At 44.1% G+C, this 17141-nt stretch overlaps 1 protein-coding gene across 16 annotated transcripts in view; it reads left to right on the top strand.

Annotated features, from left to right (window-relative positions):
- The window catches only part of FBXW12 (F-box and WD repeat domain containing 12), a 77628-nt gene that overhangs the window by 43907 nt on the left and 16580 nt on the right, over positions 1–17141 (top strand). For 13 of the 16 annotated variants that reach the window (XR_009260944.1, XR_009260943.1, XR_009260942.1 and 10 more), the window contains 3 exons: positions 12223–12260; positions 12480–12637; positions 13434–13552. Coding sequence is in view for 13 of the 16 variants with exons in the window: in XM_058727085.1 (XP_058583068.1) it covers positions 12223–12260; positions 12480–12637; positions 13434–13552 (315 nt within the window). In the remaining 3 variants the exon portion in view is untranslated. Of the gene's footprint in view, positions 1–8635; positions 8691–10812; positions 11596–12222; positions 12638–13433; positions 13553–17141 lie in introns of those variants that run through there. The other 3 variants (XM_058727091.1, XM_058727089.1, XM_058727088.1) reach the window with 3 other exon arrangements.

Here is a 17141-nt window from a genome sequence, read left to right as displayed (position 1 = left end):
CTTGTAAGTTCGAGCCCCATGGTGGGCTGTGTGCTGATAGCTCAGAGCCTGGAGCCTACTTCAGATTCTGTGTCTCCTTTCTCTCTGTCCCTCCCTGGCTCATGCTCTGTCTCTCTCTCTGTCTCTCAAAAATAAACATAAAGAAAGGAAGGAAGGAAGGAAGGAAGGAAGGAAGGAAGGAAGGAAGGAAGGAAGAAAGAAAGAAAGAAAGAAAGAAAGAAAGAAAGAAAGAAAGAAAGAAAGAAAGAAAGAAAGAAAGAAAGAAAGAAAAGATCTGTTCAAATGCTGTCATGGCAGGATTTTGGTTCTCACAGCATGTCCTTAGGTTATGATCAGCCAAACACCCAACTCTAGGACCTTCCAATCACTTTCCCCACATACAGTTCAAATTCTAGAGCTAATGCATAAATTAGTGTTTCACTTTCCATCTGTACCTCATCCCAATCCACCACATGTCTTTACCAGCATGGCACTTAATACTAGCAAGACAGTCCTCACTGTCATCTGACTGACACTTGACCAGTTGCTATACCAATAGTCTCAGAATTGCTTCTCTCCAAAAGATCCTGAGACTAGGAGTTAAATGGCATGCTTTATTTTGAAGATGGTACCCGGTGAGGGGCAGGGGGAGGAGGATGAGGAATCAGGGGAAAACGAGACCAGGAAGATAGAAAAGCCATCCACTGTGGCTTTCCTGAGCAGGTCTGTGCTGTCTCCCAACGAGGGAATCTCTGAGAAGCTGTGTAGAACTCAGAAGCATCCCAGGTCAGTGTGTGAGGCTGAAACATTTACCCACCAAGTCCCGTGCCCCAGTGTGTGAGGACTACCCTCAGAAGCTTTTACTCCTGTATCCCTGATAGCTGTCTGTGCAGCCATGCAAGGACCCCTCAGGTACTAGAAAGCCTCAGGCAGAGAAAAGATGCCCATACCTGGGATGTGTAAAAACGATAGCACATTGGGAAGTCCTCTTGCTTTATCTTTATAGTTACAGGTGAACTTGGGTGGGCCCAGGGGGTGTAAAAGGGGCAACAGGTGTGTATGATACATAGCTCAATGCAATCTAAAATTTGTTTAAATGTTTATTTTTGAGAGAGAGACAGAGACAGAGTGCAAGTGGCGGGGGGGCAGAGGCAGAGAGAGAGGGGGACATAATCCGAAGCAGGCTCCAGGCTCTGAGCTGTCAGCACAACGTGGGGCTCCAGCTCGCAGACTGCGAGATCATGACCTGAGCTGAAGTCAGACGCTTAACCGACTGAGCCATTCAGGTGCCCCTCGATGCAATCTAGTAAAAGAACCAGAGGTTCCATCTCCAAAAGGACCATCAGTAGAACTACTCTATTCCTCTTACTGGGGACCTAAGAAACTTGCCACGCTGCTTAGAGCAAGTTCAGAGAATCATATTTTCTCCAAACCCTTATTAATTTTAGGAAAAGATATTTTCTCATTGGAAAGTGTTTAACAGGACACTTTAAGATTATGAGATCATATACGTTAGCCATGGGCATTTACACTTGCATGGTTTAAGAGCTGCTGATTTTCTTTCATCAGGAAGGTGAAGCTGACCAAATTGAGATGGACTGAAACATCTAATTATAGAGAGAAATTACAGGTTTTCCTAAATTACATGTCTCTTTCTGTATGAGAGAAAGTATATCAATCATAAAGTAGAATTATAATTTTTTAAAGGCTGATATTAGAAAAAAAAAGACCTTGGAAAATCATAGGTACCTCCAAAAGATGTTTTAAATACCAGTTTGCTATGGATGGGCAGAATTTTCCACCAGAAAAACAGTGAAATCAAATTTCAACAGCAGAGTAGATGCTATATGGAGGAATATGGCAAAACCATCTTCCCCTTCCATAATTTAGAGGGATCACTTCCCCTTGCTCATCTGAGGGCCCATGGACTGTCACACCTCATCCTGAGGGTGACTGCTGGCCAAAGAAAGTCACAAAGTCCAGAGAAACTGGCCCATCTTGATGGGCAGAGCTACAAAGTCTCCCTGTAAAGGAGCGCCCCCCCCACCCCATACAAGGAGGCATAGGTAATCATACCCATTTTTTACCAGACTAGACTTTTCTCTTTCTCTCCCCAGAAACAACTACTCATGAGCATTCAAATTTTTACCAGTCATCTATAATTAAGCACTTCCCTAATTTGCATACCTTCCCCTAGAACAGCAAAAGTCTGTTTTCTTTATAAGGCTGTTCAGTAACTGACAGTTGAGAAAGTCCCATGGAGGCCTCATCTTGAACTCCATGTGCTTATCAAGTATTTTTCTGAAAAATGTCGATCTGTTCAGAAAAAGATAGGAAATAGGCTGGGATTGCGTGGCAATATGTATTTTATATTCTTAGATATTTTGTCTTATTCTTTGAGCAGAAATATCTAATTCTCCTGTATTTATTCTCATGAAAGGATGGGAAAATATGCAACATGACCAAATGTCTTCCCACGTAAATATCTGGATCTGTAATTGTTACTTCATTCTTCATTTAGGTTGGATGTGTTGATGTTTATCTTGCCCTTTGGCTTATTGCTTCAGAGACAAACAAGCGTGTTTGGAATATGTCTAAAATTCACATATCCTCACAAGAAGTAATTTCCCCCCACCTTTGTCAGCATCAGAGAAGTGTAATTAAAAACAAAATCTCCCAGGGGCAGATTTGCCTGGCTCAGTCGGTGGAGCATGCAGCCTTGCTCTTGGGGGTGTGAGTTTGATATAGAGATTACTTAAAATAAAAATCTTAAAAAAAAAAAAATCTCCCAACCCAGGAAGCCTCTCCACAAAGGTAGAAGAAAAAGAGGGGCACCTGGGTGGCTCAGTCGGTTAACCGTCTGACTTCAGCTCAGGTCATGATCTCACAGCTTGTAAGCTCAAGCCCCGTGTTGGGCTCTGTGCTGACAGCTGGGAGCCTGGAGCCCGCTTCGGATTCTGTGTCTCCCTCTCTCTCTACCCCTTGCCCACTCACACTCTGTCTGTCTGTCTCTCTCTCTCTCAAAAATAAACATTAAAAAAAAATTTAGAAGGAAAAGAGAATTTTATTGTTGAATAAGTATCAAGCCAGAAAGAATGTGGTGTGGATCACAGGCAATCCATGAAGAGATTACAAAGACAGAAAGAAGTCTCACCCTTTGATGTGGCCCAGCAGATACCCATTACATACATGTTCTCAAGATAGACAATAAATGACTAATCATCCAGCAAGAAGACATGACAGCACCATTTATTACATGGTTCACCCTAAGTTCACCTGGTAATGGGGTAAACATCTGTGTTGGTTCATTGGTTTCATACAAAGGAAAAATAAACTCTTCATGAAAGGAGATACTTTTTCAACTGGGAGCAAGGTACCCACCGAAGTTAGGCTCCTGCCCTCCCACAGAAACTGCGAGATAGGGGTACTATCTCCCTGGATGTTTACATTTCAAAGACCTGGCTCCCAGGTCCTTGAGAAAGACCTACCTTGGTCATAAAGACCTACCTGGGTCCTAAAGCTGGAAAGAATCTTATTTGTTTGTTGTTTTCCAGTATACTTAACATGCAGTGTTGTATGAGTTTCAGGTGTACAATATAGTGATTCAACAATTCTATACATTACTCAGTGCCCGTCACGGTAAGGGTACTCTGGCAAGAGTCTCATTTAACCTCTAAAAAGATTTTATACACTTCAAAGAGACAGAGAAAGGACATACAGTTGCCAAATTTCCAAAGTTAATGCTCTGGTAAAAAGGGAAGGGAAGGAAATCTTTTCCTTCGTTTTCAACAGGGAAAATTAAGTCTCATCTCTCATTTGTGTTTGTCCTTACATCAAGCAGGAGCCCTTCCATGTCAGCCATGGTTGTTAGCGACTGTGGCATCAGGTACTCGCTGTTCCCATCAGCTTAAAATATATCCGACCATTCCTTCATTCATTGGATTATAATTAAATCTCCTGTTTCCAGAAACAAGCCTGGACTTGGTTGATTCAAAAGTGAGTCAGAGACAGATTCCTTTGATCCAAGAAATTATATTCCGTTGAGGGAGAGACACAATAAACAGATAAGCAAATAAATGTACCTAATAATTTGTTTAAAAGTGAATTACAGGTGCTGTTAAAAGTATGAAGACAAAATAGCAAAAAGGGCCACACTTGGGCAACTGGGTGTCTCAGCCGGTTGAGCATCCAAATCTTGATTTCACCTCAGGTCATGATTTCACAGTTTGTGAATTCGAGTCACACGTTGGGCTCAGTGCAGAACCTCTCCCTCTCTCTGCCCCCTCCCACTCACGAACACGCCCTCTCCCTCTCCCTCTCTCTCTCTTTCAAAATAAATAAATAAACTTTAAGAAAGATTTTTTTAAATATGAAATTTATTGTCAAATTGGTTTCCATACAACACCCAAAGCTCATCCCAACAGGTCCCCTCCTCAATACCCATCACACACCCACCCCTCCCTCCCACCCCCCACCAACCCTCAGTTTGTTCTCAGTTTTTAAGAGTCTCTTATGTTTTGGCTCCCTCACTCTATAACCTTTTTTTTTTCCCTTCCCCTCCCCCATGGTCTTCTGTTAAGTTTCTCAGGATCCACATAAGAGTGAAAACATGGTATCTGTCTTTCTCTGTATGACTTATTTCACTTAGCATAACACTCTCCAGTTCCATCCACGTTGCTACAAAAGGCCATATTTCATTCTTTCTCGTTGCCATGTAGTATTCCATTGTATATATAAACCACAACTTCTAAGAAAGATTTTTTTTAAAGGGGCCACACTTGATGGAAAGTGTTATTTTAGGGAAAAAAAATTTTTTTATTTTAGGAAAAACTTTATGTGGAGGTAATATTTGAGCTGAGATATGAAGGCAGAGATGGGGTACTACAAGGGAAGATGAGGGTCACAAGCAAACAGAAGTCAAGAAAAACTTTGAGATTTTTGGCCTGAGCAAGAGAATAGAATGCAAGGGGCATTCACTATGCACGGGGACACAGGAAATGTACATCCGTGGGACCAGAAGGAATATGGTTTTAAACAGGAAGTTGGAGATGCCTTTTAAACATCAAGTACAAATGTTAAGGAGACAACAGGTTACACAGTTTTAAACTCACATTAGATGCCTGGGACAGATATATAAATAGAGGAGTCATCAGTATATAGATATCATTGAAACCAGGAACCCAGACATCCTTTTCTGGCGATGATGGAATGGTTGGTGGAAAACTCATGCTCCCATGAAAACCAGATTAAAAGGGAAATAAGATTTTAAGAAATGAATTTATATGAAATCATCAGAGAGCTGCCTAGGTAACTAGGATTTGAGTGGGCAGATGTCAAAAGGAAGTGGACCAGAGTGGGAGCTAAAATTCTTTATTTAATTTTTGCCTATTGACGCTGGACTGTTGATAATAGCGTGAGGGAGCCTGAAAACCCAGGCACACAGAGATCTGGGTAGAGTTGTTGCTAAGGGTCAGAGGAATAAGCAAAATGAAGTGGCAGACTGAAATTTGTGGATGGCATGGAAGCCAGGATTCAGGTGGCCAATATTCCAGGGAAAGGAGGAAGGAGGATGAGACTCCAACGTATGACTTGGTTTCTCCTTTCTCTGGAGGCGTTTGCCAAATTCTTGCACTGCACTGAGTAGGGGAATAAGAAGTTGGACAGAAAGCTTGGGGCACCTAGGTGGCTCAGTCGGTTAAGTGTCTGGTTTCGGCTTAGGTCATGATCTCACGGTTTGTGAGTTCGAGTCCACGTCGGGAGAGCCTGGAGCCTGGTTCGGATTCTGTGTCTCCCTCTTTCTCTGCCCCACCCTGGCTTGCGCTCTCTCTCTCTCTGTCTTTCAAAAATGATAAACATTAAAAAAAAAAAAAAAGTTGGACAGAAAGCCTCTAAAATATCCCACAGTGTCTCAGGGCTAAAAAGGAAAACATCAAATTTCAAGACCCAACAAAGCATAGAGACCCTTATAAACGCACTACACTTTTGGCTGGAACATCTCAAGGTGCACACCAGAAATCACATCCAGGTGATCCAGAAGTAGATGGAACCTTAAAATACTGCAAACCTGCCTCCTGTCCTCTCAGTCCCCTATCTGATTAGGATAATCTTCCCCCTGTCTCCATGAGGAAGGGAATAAATTTATTACTTAAATAGATCAATGGAACATAATACTGAATCCACAAATAGACCAACATATATGACGATCACCTGATTTTCGACAAAGATGTCCGTAAACTGTAACAGAGAAAGAATCACCTTTTCTACCCTTGGTGCTATGTCAGATGGAGTCCATACAGAAAAATTAATTCACAGTGAATCCCAGATTTAAATATGAAAGGCCAGAACAATAAAGATTCTAGCAAAAAGTAACTTTGTGGTAGGCAAATCTACCTGGAAAAGGAAAAATATAGTTCATTAAAGAAAAAATTGATAAATTGGACTTCATTAAGAACTTGTTTATTGGGACACCTGAGTGGCTCAGCCAGTTAGGTGTCCAACTCTTGATTTCGGCTCAGGTCATGATGTCGTGGTTCATGAGTTCGAGCCCTGCATCAGGCTCTGTGCTGATGGCGCGGAGCCTGCTTGGGATTCTCTCTCTCCCTCTCTCTCTACCCCTCCCCCACTTGCACTATCTCTCAAAAAATAAACACTAAAAACTTTTTTAATTAAAAAAATTAAAGGGGCACCTGGGTGGTTCAGTCAGTTAAGCGTCCGACTTTGGCTCAGGTCATGATCTCACAGTTTGTGAGTTCGAGCCCCGCGTCGGGCTCTGTGCTGACAGCTTAGAGCCTGGAGCCTGCTTCAAATTCTGTGTCTCCCTCTCTCTCTGCTCCTCCCCTGCTCATGCTCTGTCTCTCTCTCTCTCTCTCTCCTTCAAATAAAAACATTAAAAAAAAATTAAAAATAAAAAAAAACTTGTTTATCAAAAGTCAGCTCTGGGGGGCACCAGGGAATTTGGGACAGTAATGAAACTGTTCTGTATGTTCATTATGGTGTTAGTTATACAACTGCAGGGTTAACTAGGTTAGTTCACTATTTCTTGGGCAGAGGGAGGAAAGAGATTCTACCCCAAAAAAGCCCCAGATCCGGGTTGCTTGTACCATCAGAATCGGGAGGCTGAATATTGAGCATACCTCGGCATTCTGAGCTTCAATGTTTCCTTCTTCGAAAGGAAATAGAATCAGATTTTGCATGTGTCCAGTGCCCTGGCTTTTGTATCTACTGCCCGGAAGACACATCTCTTGATAGTCTGGCTCTGGTGGCCAATGGGGCTTATGTTCACAGGTTCAACAGGACAGGATCAAAGAAATAAACAGTTCTCCCCTGGCTGTCACCCCAGGGTTCAACACAGAGGAAGCAGACAGAAAGGCCCATCTTCCCCTGAAAGAGGTATATTTGTACATGTTTCAAAGCTGCTGCCTGAGGGTCAGGCTTCCAATCAGCCTGAATCTAGATGCTGACTGAGATCCTCCCCTTCGGGACACTGACAGGTCCTGGCACACCCTCAACTACTAGGAGCCACTAAAAATAAAACAGGCTACTTGGACAATCAGCAAGAGATAGGGCAGGGTTGGCTGATAAGGTTAATCCTACACCAAGCCAAGACCGGGAGAGGTAGCTGTTTTCTCTAATGCATAAAAACCAGCACAGAGAGTCTAGGAAGAATAAAGACACAGAAGGATGTGTTCCAAACAAAAGAACAAGACCTTAATGAAACGAAGATAAGTGATTTACATGATGGGGGGCAGGGGAAGTGGAGGGACAAACGGAGAGTGCCTTGCATGCTTACAACGTCCTTTTACTGCACATTTGTTATACGGACACAGGGACCCATAGGCTGGATGCAGGTAGAATGAAGAACCCTGAAGAAATTGCAGGAATGCCTAATCAGAGAGAGAATAAGAAACACACACACACAGAGAGAGAGAGAGAGAGAGAGAGAGAGAGAGAGATCCTGAGACAGAGTCAGTTTGAAATCACCATTCCCACCTTACAGAAGCTATGGGCAGGCAGCAACCCAAAAATCAGTTCTAACATTCAATGTCCTGGACCATTAGAACTGGAAGGAGGCTTGTCACCAAATTCCAGTCCCATGTGCTGTTTTGTTTTTTGTGTATTTTGTCCTTTTATTGATTTCACACTGAGAGGCTTTTAAAATTTTAGAGGCGGTGGGGGGCGCCTGGGTGGCTCAGTCAGTTAAGTGTCAGACTCTTGGTTTTAGCTCAGGTCATGAGCTCATGGTTGGTGAGTTTGAGCCCCATATCGGCTTCATGCTGACAGCACGGAGCCTGCTTCGGATTCTCTTTCTCTGCTCCTCCCCCACTCGTGAGTACTCTCCTTCTCTCTCAAAATAAACAATAAAAAAATAATAAAATAAAAATAAAATTTTAGAGAGGGTCAGACAAAGGAGATATTAGAATGGAGTGCTTTTGGGCACATCTACTTGACTATAAGTATATTCAAACCATTTGTGTAGTTATGTATACTATACCCTATATTTATTTACACTATATATTTATAGTGTTTACACTGGGAAACTTAAGATTTTTCCACAAATGTTGTAGATATTTATTTATTTTGTTTTTGTTTTGCTTTAGGAATTCTCTGAATTTGAGGCTTTAAAAAATGCCAGTATAATTAACATACAGTGTTATGTTAGTTTCAGATCTACATTAAAGCATTCAACAATTCCATATGTTACTCAGTACTCAGTAAGTACTCTTACTCCCCTTTGCCTATTTCACCCATCCCCTCCCTCCCCTCTGGTAACCACCAGTTTGTTCTCTATATTTGAGAGTCTGTTTTTTGTATCTCTCCCCCTTTTTTCATCTGTTTCTTAAAATTCCACATATGAGTGAAATCATATGGTATTTGTTTTTCTCTCTGACTTATTTCACTTAGCATTATACTCTCCAGAGCCATCCATGTTGTTGCAAATGGCAAAGTTTCATTCTTTTTTTTTTTTAAGGTCGGGTAATATTCCATTGTATATACATCTTATATACCATATCTTCTTTATCCATTTGTCTATGGCTGGACACTTGGGCTGCTTCCATATCTCGGCTATTGTAAATAATGCCATAATAAACATAGGGGTGCGTATATCTTTTCAGATTAGTGTTTTTGTTTTCTTTGGGTAAATACCCATTAGTGGAATTAGTAAATCATAAGGTCGTCCTATTTTTAATTTTTTGAGGAACCTCCATACTATTTTCCACAGTTTGCATTCCCACCAACAGGGCACAAGCGTTCCTTTTTCTCCACATCCTCCACAACACTTGTTTTTTATTTCAGGCTGGCAGGTGTGCAGTCCCAGGTGTTATTTGTCCAAACATGAATATATTTGAAGACAATTTAGGATGTATATCAAGGTCTCATAAATTTGAACATACATTTTTTTGTTGGTATTAAAGGTAGTGAATAGTCAAGAGCTTGTTCATTCACTTGAATTCAGCAAACCAAAACACAGATTGTATTTTATTTATTTTTAATGTTTGTTCGTTTTTGAGAGAGAAAGAGAGAGTCAGAGCACGAGAGGGGGAGGGGCAGAGAGAGAGGGAGACAGAGACCAAAGTAGGCTCCAGGCTCTGAGCTGTTAGCACAGAGCCTGATGTGGAGCTCGAATTCATGAACCTTGAGACCGTGACTTAGCAGACTGCTTAGCAGACTGAGCCACCCAGATACCCCCAAAGATTGTGTTTTAATTTTATAATTAGTAAAATGGCATAGTTCAGGGAAACTGACTTAGAAAGGACTTGAATGAATTATTGATATGAAAGATATTGTAAGACTCCCTTTATCTATCTTGAAACCAGGATTTTTTTTTTCTTTACAACAGTTTATTTCTCTTCAAACCACATCCTCTTCAAACCAGTTTCCTATGAACCTAATTCAACAGAACGAAAAATATGTCTCCGCATAGTTGTGAGGTTTGTACTTTATTGGCCTGTCAGTGTGAAGTTTCCCAATGCAAATTCTGAGGAAGAGGACATTTATCCCAGAAAAGCCCAGTCTGGGGGCACCTGGGTGGTTCAGTTGGTTAAGCCACAAACTTCAGCTCAGGTCATGATCTTGAGGTTCATGAGTTTGAGCCCCATGTCAGGCTCTGTGCTGACAGCTCAGAACCTGAAGCCTGATTCAGATTCTGTGTCTCCCTCTCTCTGTGCCCCTCCCCTGCTCACACTCTGTCTCTCCCTTTCACTCACTCTCTCTTTCTCAAAAATAAACATTAAAACAATTTTTTTAATTTAAAAAAAGAAAAAGGAAAGCCCAGTCTAGTTTTGGATAATAGAGTAAATATCATTGCAGGAAAAATGGTGCTTCTGAGGACCACTACTGTGGGTCAGGCGGAGGCAGCCTGACCCAGTTTACAGGGGTCATCACCGTTGAGCCTCAGACAGGAACTCATAGAAAATACTGGAATCAGGGGCGCCTGGGTGGCTCAGTCGGTAAAGCATCTGACTCTTGGTTTTGGCTCAGGTCGTGATCTCACACTTCATGAGTCCAAGCCCCACGTCTGGCTCTGTGCTGACAGTGTGGAACCTGCTTAGGATTCTCTCTCTGCCCTCTCTCTGCCTCTATCCCCTTCATACTCTGTCTCTCTCTCAAAATAAATACACTTAAGGGGCACCTGGGTGGCTCAGTCGGTTGAGCATCTGACTTTGGCTCAGGTCATGATCTCACAGTTCGTGGGTTCAAGCCCCTCATTGGGCCCTGTGCTGACAGCTCAGAGCCTGCAACCTGCTTTGGATTCTGTGTCTCCCTCTCTCTCTTCCCCTCCCCCACTCACACTTGTCTCTCTCTCTCTCTCTCTCTCTCTCTCTTTGTCAAAAATAAATAAATGTTAAAAATTTTTTTAATAAATAAATAAACTTAAAAAATTAAAAAAAAAAAAGAAAATAATCAGTTGTTAAGTTCTTGGCAGAAAAGTATTGGGTCACAAGAGAAAGGCACCACCTGTGAGAGCCATCTCAGATAAGCCCTGTGCCCTTAGCACAGGCCTCTGTGGCCCATGCTTTCTCCTTCCTCTGGAAAGTGAAATGCACAAAGGTAGAAACCCAGGGGCTGTGTTGGTGCTGGGAGATAGGCCGTGCTGGTCAGATTCGATGTCTCAAAATAGACATATAAACGTGCCAACCTGATTCCCTACCCCAGTGATTTGGAACTTGGAGGGTGTCAGTCAAAATTTCCTAGACAGTCTTGACAAGTTCATCAGCACCTAGAGCTGCCCCGGATCCTGCACTTTCGGTTCACAGTGCAAAAGAAAAAAGGTGTTGTCGAACACGTTGACACAATGAACAGGCGAGTGCAGGGAGGGATGCCCTCAGCTCATGGATCTGGTCCCGGAGGAGGCCGAAGTGGAGGGCCACCTTCCTGCGAGTGCACGCACCTGCAGGCTGTTTCCATCAGAGCCAGATGAGCTGCAGGTGGAAATCCTCCCGAGTGCTGCAGACTTGGGCCAGGCCTTTAAATTCAGAGCAACTGGAGAGGAGAAAGGAGACTGGATGTAGGCTCAGGCCGTGCAAGATGGCGCTCCAACTGCCTGATCTGCCGACGTTAAAAATCTTCTCTTTCCTGGACGCGTTCAGCTTGCTCCAGGCTTCCCAAGTGAACAGGGTAAATGTTCTCCACGATCCGCTCTCTGTCTGACCCGCCCCACCCCCACACCTCTCCACAAGTCCTTGCACAAGAACCCTTTCACCTCGGTCTCTCAGCTTTGAGATCTTGGCTACGCGAGCCTTATACCCACACAGCCTCCCTCTTTGCTTAAATTTACCTTGTTCAGGCCCATCCGCTCAGCTCCCAGAGATCAATGTCCCTGGATTTTAGTTGCTTCTCTTGACCAGTTTGAGCCCCCATTTGCAGAATAATGGAGTGGTACCTTGTGTGTTGGGGGTTAGCATCCTTCCCCTCCGAGGGCCTCCTGTTTTGTTAAATGAAAAGGACACACTGATACCCAGGAGTTGCTGTACTGACTAAATGGTCCTTGCGGCCCCCATTTCAAGCTCCAAAAAGTCCCCATTTCTCCCTCTAAACTCTCACAGGAATCCCAAGGGCCTGTCTTAGCCTTGACGGACCTCTGCTATCACCCTGTCCCCGTCCCCCCAGACGGGGAGGGCCATGAGAGCTGGGATGCTGGCTGGTGAACCGGTGTGGGCCTTGCAAACAGAACAAATGATAGCAGAGGAGAAGCCAGCCTTTGGGGACTGACTGCCTGCTCACCCCTTCCTTTCTCCCCCTCAGGAATGGAATAGAGTTGCCGAGAACGATCACCTGTGGAGGTGAGCAAGGCAAGGGCAAGGCGGGAAGGCAGGTGTGTCTCATGGGGGAAGACGTACGCTTGGATTGCGTACCCAAGGGAGGCCTGCGGGTGGCCCTGTCTTGAGAGGCGTGAGTGACGCTCACAGAGAGGGAGGGGTTCGTGAGACCAGTGCTCCCGAGGAGGTGGACTGACGGGGCGACAGCCTGGGGTGGGGGTGGTGTTATGACTCTGTTTCCAGAAACCTGTGTCTGAAGAAATGGAGCTTCTGCAACTTCTCCAAGTGCCTGGGCTCACAGACGTGGAAACAATTCTTCCTCAAACAAACAAAGCAGGAGTATCAGATGGCCTTGGCGCAACCAGAGGACTTTATCTTCAAAGAAGCAACTGGGAACCTCGGTATGGGGGTAGGAGGAGCCTAGAGGACCGTGACAAACTTGTTTTAAGAAATGTGCCATTTTCTCCCTCCCCCCCCTTGTTTTCATTCAGTGAGGAGAAAGAAGATTAAAACTTGGTGGGACTGGGCTGCGGTGGTAGCTGTCCCTGGTCTCCCTGCTTCTTCTCTTGTCCCCAGTGGTCACAAGAGCAGATCAGGCCCTGTGAGGACTCCCTTTCTCCGCAGACTTCCCATCCCTCCTAGGATAAAAATTTTAAAAAGGAAACTTAAATAACAGAAGTTCTGTTTGCTTTATTCCTAATACCTCTTTTATTTTTATTTTTATCTCTTAAATGTTTTATTTTTGAGAGTGCGTGTGAGAGCAGGCGAGGGGCAGAGAAAGGGAGACAGAGGATCCAAAGAGGGCTCTGTGCTGACAGCAGCGAGCCCAGTGTAGGGCTTGAACTCATGAATCATGAAATCACGACCTGAGCTGAAGTTGGATGCTCAACCGACTGAGCCACCCAGGTGCCCCATCCTAGTACCTCTTTTAAAACTCAGAACAGTTCTCTGATGGTGACGTTTTTATCCCCATTTTATATCTATGGAAACTGAAACGAAGGAGAAAAACCAATTGGCCAGTGTCTCCCAAATGGCCAGTCTGCAATGGGAACCCATTTTTGGATGACTCTGAAGGCCACCCAACTTCTCTTCTCCAAACTCTCCCAAAAGGGTGCAGGAAAACTTAACAGTTATCTTTCCAGAGTTCTCTTTACTTGACTGCATCATCCCTCAAGTATTGTCTGTGTTTCCTTCTAGGAATCATAGGACCTATGGCTTATCTGTCAGGAAATGGCCCCACAATGGGTGGACGGGAGAATTCCATCATTTGTACCGTGTCGTCCAAGCACATGCTTTATGCCTGGGATGTGCAGGAGGTGAGTCTGGCCGATGAGCACAGGTAATGTATGCCCGTGTCCGTCTTCCATGCAGGAAATGGGTGCTGGGGAGAAATGATACTAAGAATCGGTGCCGGGAACAGAGTTTCAGAGCGGGTCTTCTAGTTGGTAATCTGTGACCTTTTCATCTAGTCTACAGACACACAGAAAATTCATTTTTTAATGTGTGTTTCTAGATATAAATGTGCGCAAAGACTTAATTTCTGTTGGTAACGTGGAATGATTGTGAAAGAAACTTTGGGCGCTGGGCGTCTTCACTAGTTATTCTCCCCCCTTCCTGTCAACTGTTGGCACTTGTTACGTTGGATTTTTCAGAAAGTGGTCTCTAACTCCGATCACTGCCAAGGAGCACAACGGTCTTACATTTCAGGATTAGTAAAAATAGTGCAAGAATCACTGGATAGGGAATGGGAAAATCCCAACATGGGGCCCAAATTTTTATATTTTCTTGGCTTGCCCTGTTTGGACTTCTCTTTCCTCCCTGTAAAAATTATATGATGATTCTTTGAGGTATCTGGATGGCTCAGTCATTTAAGCATCTGATTCTTGATTTGGGCTCTGATTGTGATCTCATGGTTTGTGGGTTCAAGCCCCATGTCAGGCTCTGCACTGACAGTGCAGGGCCTGCTTGGGATTCTCTGTCTCTCTGTCTCTCCCCTACCTCCTCTCCCCACTCGTGCGCACACACCATCTCTCTGTCAAAATAAACTTTAAAAACCTACATAATGCTTCTTGGTCACACAGGATCTTCTAGAGTATGACAAAATACCTCTTTATGAATACTTGAGGTGGCAGGAGAATGATGAACTAAAAGTCTAGAAGGATACTCCTAAAGTCACACAATGTTCTATGCCCATTACATCTCCATAAAGCTGAGAAGATAAACCAGAAAAGTACACTCTTGCATAACTTGCTCTTAGGGAAACCAGTCCCACGTCCCTGAAGCCCAGTGGATGATGATCCATGTGGCAAAGAGCTCAGGCCTTCTGCCAACAGCCAACACTAGCTTGCAGTCACGTGAGTGAACCATCTTGGAAGCTGATCTTCAATCCTTCAGGTTATTGTATCCCCAGTCAACATGTTGCAACTAGCAAGGAACCCTAAACCAGAGCCACTCAGTGAGTCGACTCCTGAATTGTTGACCAACAGAAGCTGTAGGAGATAAGTGTTTATTGCTTTGAGCTGCTAGGTCATTTGTTAGGCAGCAGCAACCGGTAACAGGGTGGATTTTTTGTTTTTGGGTGTGTGTGTGTGTGTGTGTGTGTGTGTGTGTGTGTGTGTGTGTTGGTTTTTGTGTGTTTTTGTTTTTTTGAGTGACAGCGTATGCACATGAAAGGGCAGGGGCAGAAAGAGAGAATCTTAACTTTTAAAAAAATGTTTATTTTTGAGAGAGAAAGAGACGGAGTGTGAGTGGGGGAGGGGCAGAGAGAGAGAGGGAGACACAGAATCCACAGCAGACTCCAGGTTCTGAGCTGTTAGCGCAGAGCTTGATGCGGGGCTCGAGCCCACAAACCATGAGATCATGACCTGAGCCGAAGTCGGATGCTTAACCGACTGAGCCACCCAGGCGCTGAGAGAGAGCGAGAGAGAGAATCTTAAGCAGGCTCCACACTCAGCGTCGAGCCTGACACTGGGTTTGATCCCACAACCCTGGGATCATGACCTGAACTGAAATCAAGAGTCAAACTCTCAGACGACTGAGCTACCCAGGCATCCCCAGATAAGTTTTTACTACCTGGAAGTAGGGTGCTGCCATAACAAAAATTTAAGATGTGGAAGAAGCTTTGGAATCAGGCAGTGGAAAGAAGCTAAGAAAGCTCTGAGGAGAGTTTTGGGCCTTGGAGAGACTGTTAGCAAAAACCTAACTGGCTGCTGTGAGGCTGCCAGTGAAGACACACAGGAAAATGTAAAAAGTGTTATTGGACACTGGAGGAAACAGGGTCCTTGCTACATAGCTGCAGAAGGTTGAGCAACACTGTCACCCAGGGTAACGTGGAAACTAGCAAATATATCCACTGAATTGAATGATCTTGCTCAGGAGAATTCCAGGCAGAATGCCGAAGGCTGGCTGCTGCTTGCTGCTTGGAGTAAAACACAAGAGTAAGAGGGAGAGGATAAAGTGAGGGCTGTCAAATAAAAGGGAGCCAAGGATTGCTGGTTCTCAAAATTCACAGGCTTTCAAGATGGGAAATGACGTTAAAACTTAAGTCAACTCCAAGCAAGATCAATCCATGGCAGTGTCTGTAAACCATACTATAAAGGTGAAGTCAAAGGGGTGACTGCAAAATTCTTTCTTTTTTAAGTTTATTTATTTTGAGAGCAAGAGTGTGAGCGAGAGTCAGGGAGGAGCAGAGAGAATTCTAAGCAGGCTCCACACCATCAGTGCAGAGCCTGATATGGGGCTTGATTTCAAGAACAGTGAGATCATGACCTGAGCCAAAATCAAGAGTCGGACGCTTAACCAACTGAGCCACCCAGGCGCCCATAGCCCAATTCTTTTTTTTAGACCACGGAAAGATCCAAGTGGAGTGCCTCAGAGCTGTTGAGACAAGCACTGGACCTCTAAGTTTGCCCTTGGCAGCCCAGGGTATCAGAGAATTATCTCCAAGACTTGTGAATATGGCTCTTGTCTAATGATATAAACTCAGTAAGTTTCTTTGGAGACCCACAGAGTTTTTCAGAGACTCCTACTGACAGAAAGGCTGCCAGCTTGAACTTAAAGAGGTTGAGATATCATAACAGGAGAAGAGGACTTGGAATCCTGGACTTTTACAGGGAAGAAGCTGGCTCCAAAAACCACTTCCCTGAAAAATTGGACCACTGTATATGGAAAGGGCAGGAGAACTCAGAAGACCGAGCCAAGAGTCCTGAAGAATCTCTCCCAGGCCTTGAATCCCAGTCAACGTATTACCAGCATGTTCTCTATTGGATCTCAAATTTTCTGTGTAGCAGTGATTCCCACCACCCTACTCCCATTTGCTCCCCCTTTATTTTTTTTGGATGAGAGGGTCTATAATGTTATCCTTACCTATAATACCCTACTCTTGTATGTTGGGGCTGGAGGAGTAGAAAGATAACTTGTATATTTAGTTCAAGGTTTTCACATCAAGATGAACTGAGTCTAAAGAGCCTCTCATTAAACCATGAGATCCTAGATTTTGAGATGATGCTGTAATGGTAAACTATTTGGGGGCACTGGGGAGATGGTGAGTGTATTTTGCATGTAGGCCGGAGGTGATTATTAGGGACTGCAGGTGGACTGTGTCAGCCAGCCTCTAAGATGTCCCATGTTCCCGATTTTAGGTAGGCCACTCCCACACTGAATAGGGCTGGCCTTTGTAACCAATTGGATATTGTGGGAATGGTGTGTGACTTCTGAAGCTACGTCACAAAAGACACTTCTTCTGAGTCATCGGTTCTTAGAAAACCAGCCAATAATGTTATGAGAACCCTTAAGAAGCCCTCCAGAGAGGTCTGTGTGGTGAAGTACTGAGGACTGCCAGTAGCCAGCACCGACTTGCCAGCCGTATGAGTGAACCATCTCGAGTTTCGTCCTTATGCAGCCAGC

Source organism: Neofelis nebulosa, chromosome 4 (assembly GCF_028018385.1).
Source record: "Neofelis nebulosa isolate mNeoNeb1 chromosome 4, mNeoNeb1.pri, whole genome shotgun sequence".
In the NCBI taxonomy this organism is placed as follows: Eukaryota; Metazoa; Chordata; class Mammalia; order Carnivora; family Felidae; genus Neofelis; species Neofelis nebulosa.
This window is presented reverse-complemented; position numbering and strand designations above follow the sequence as displayed.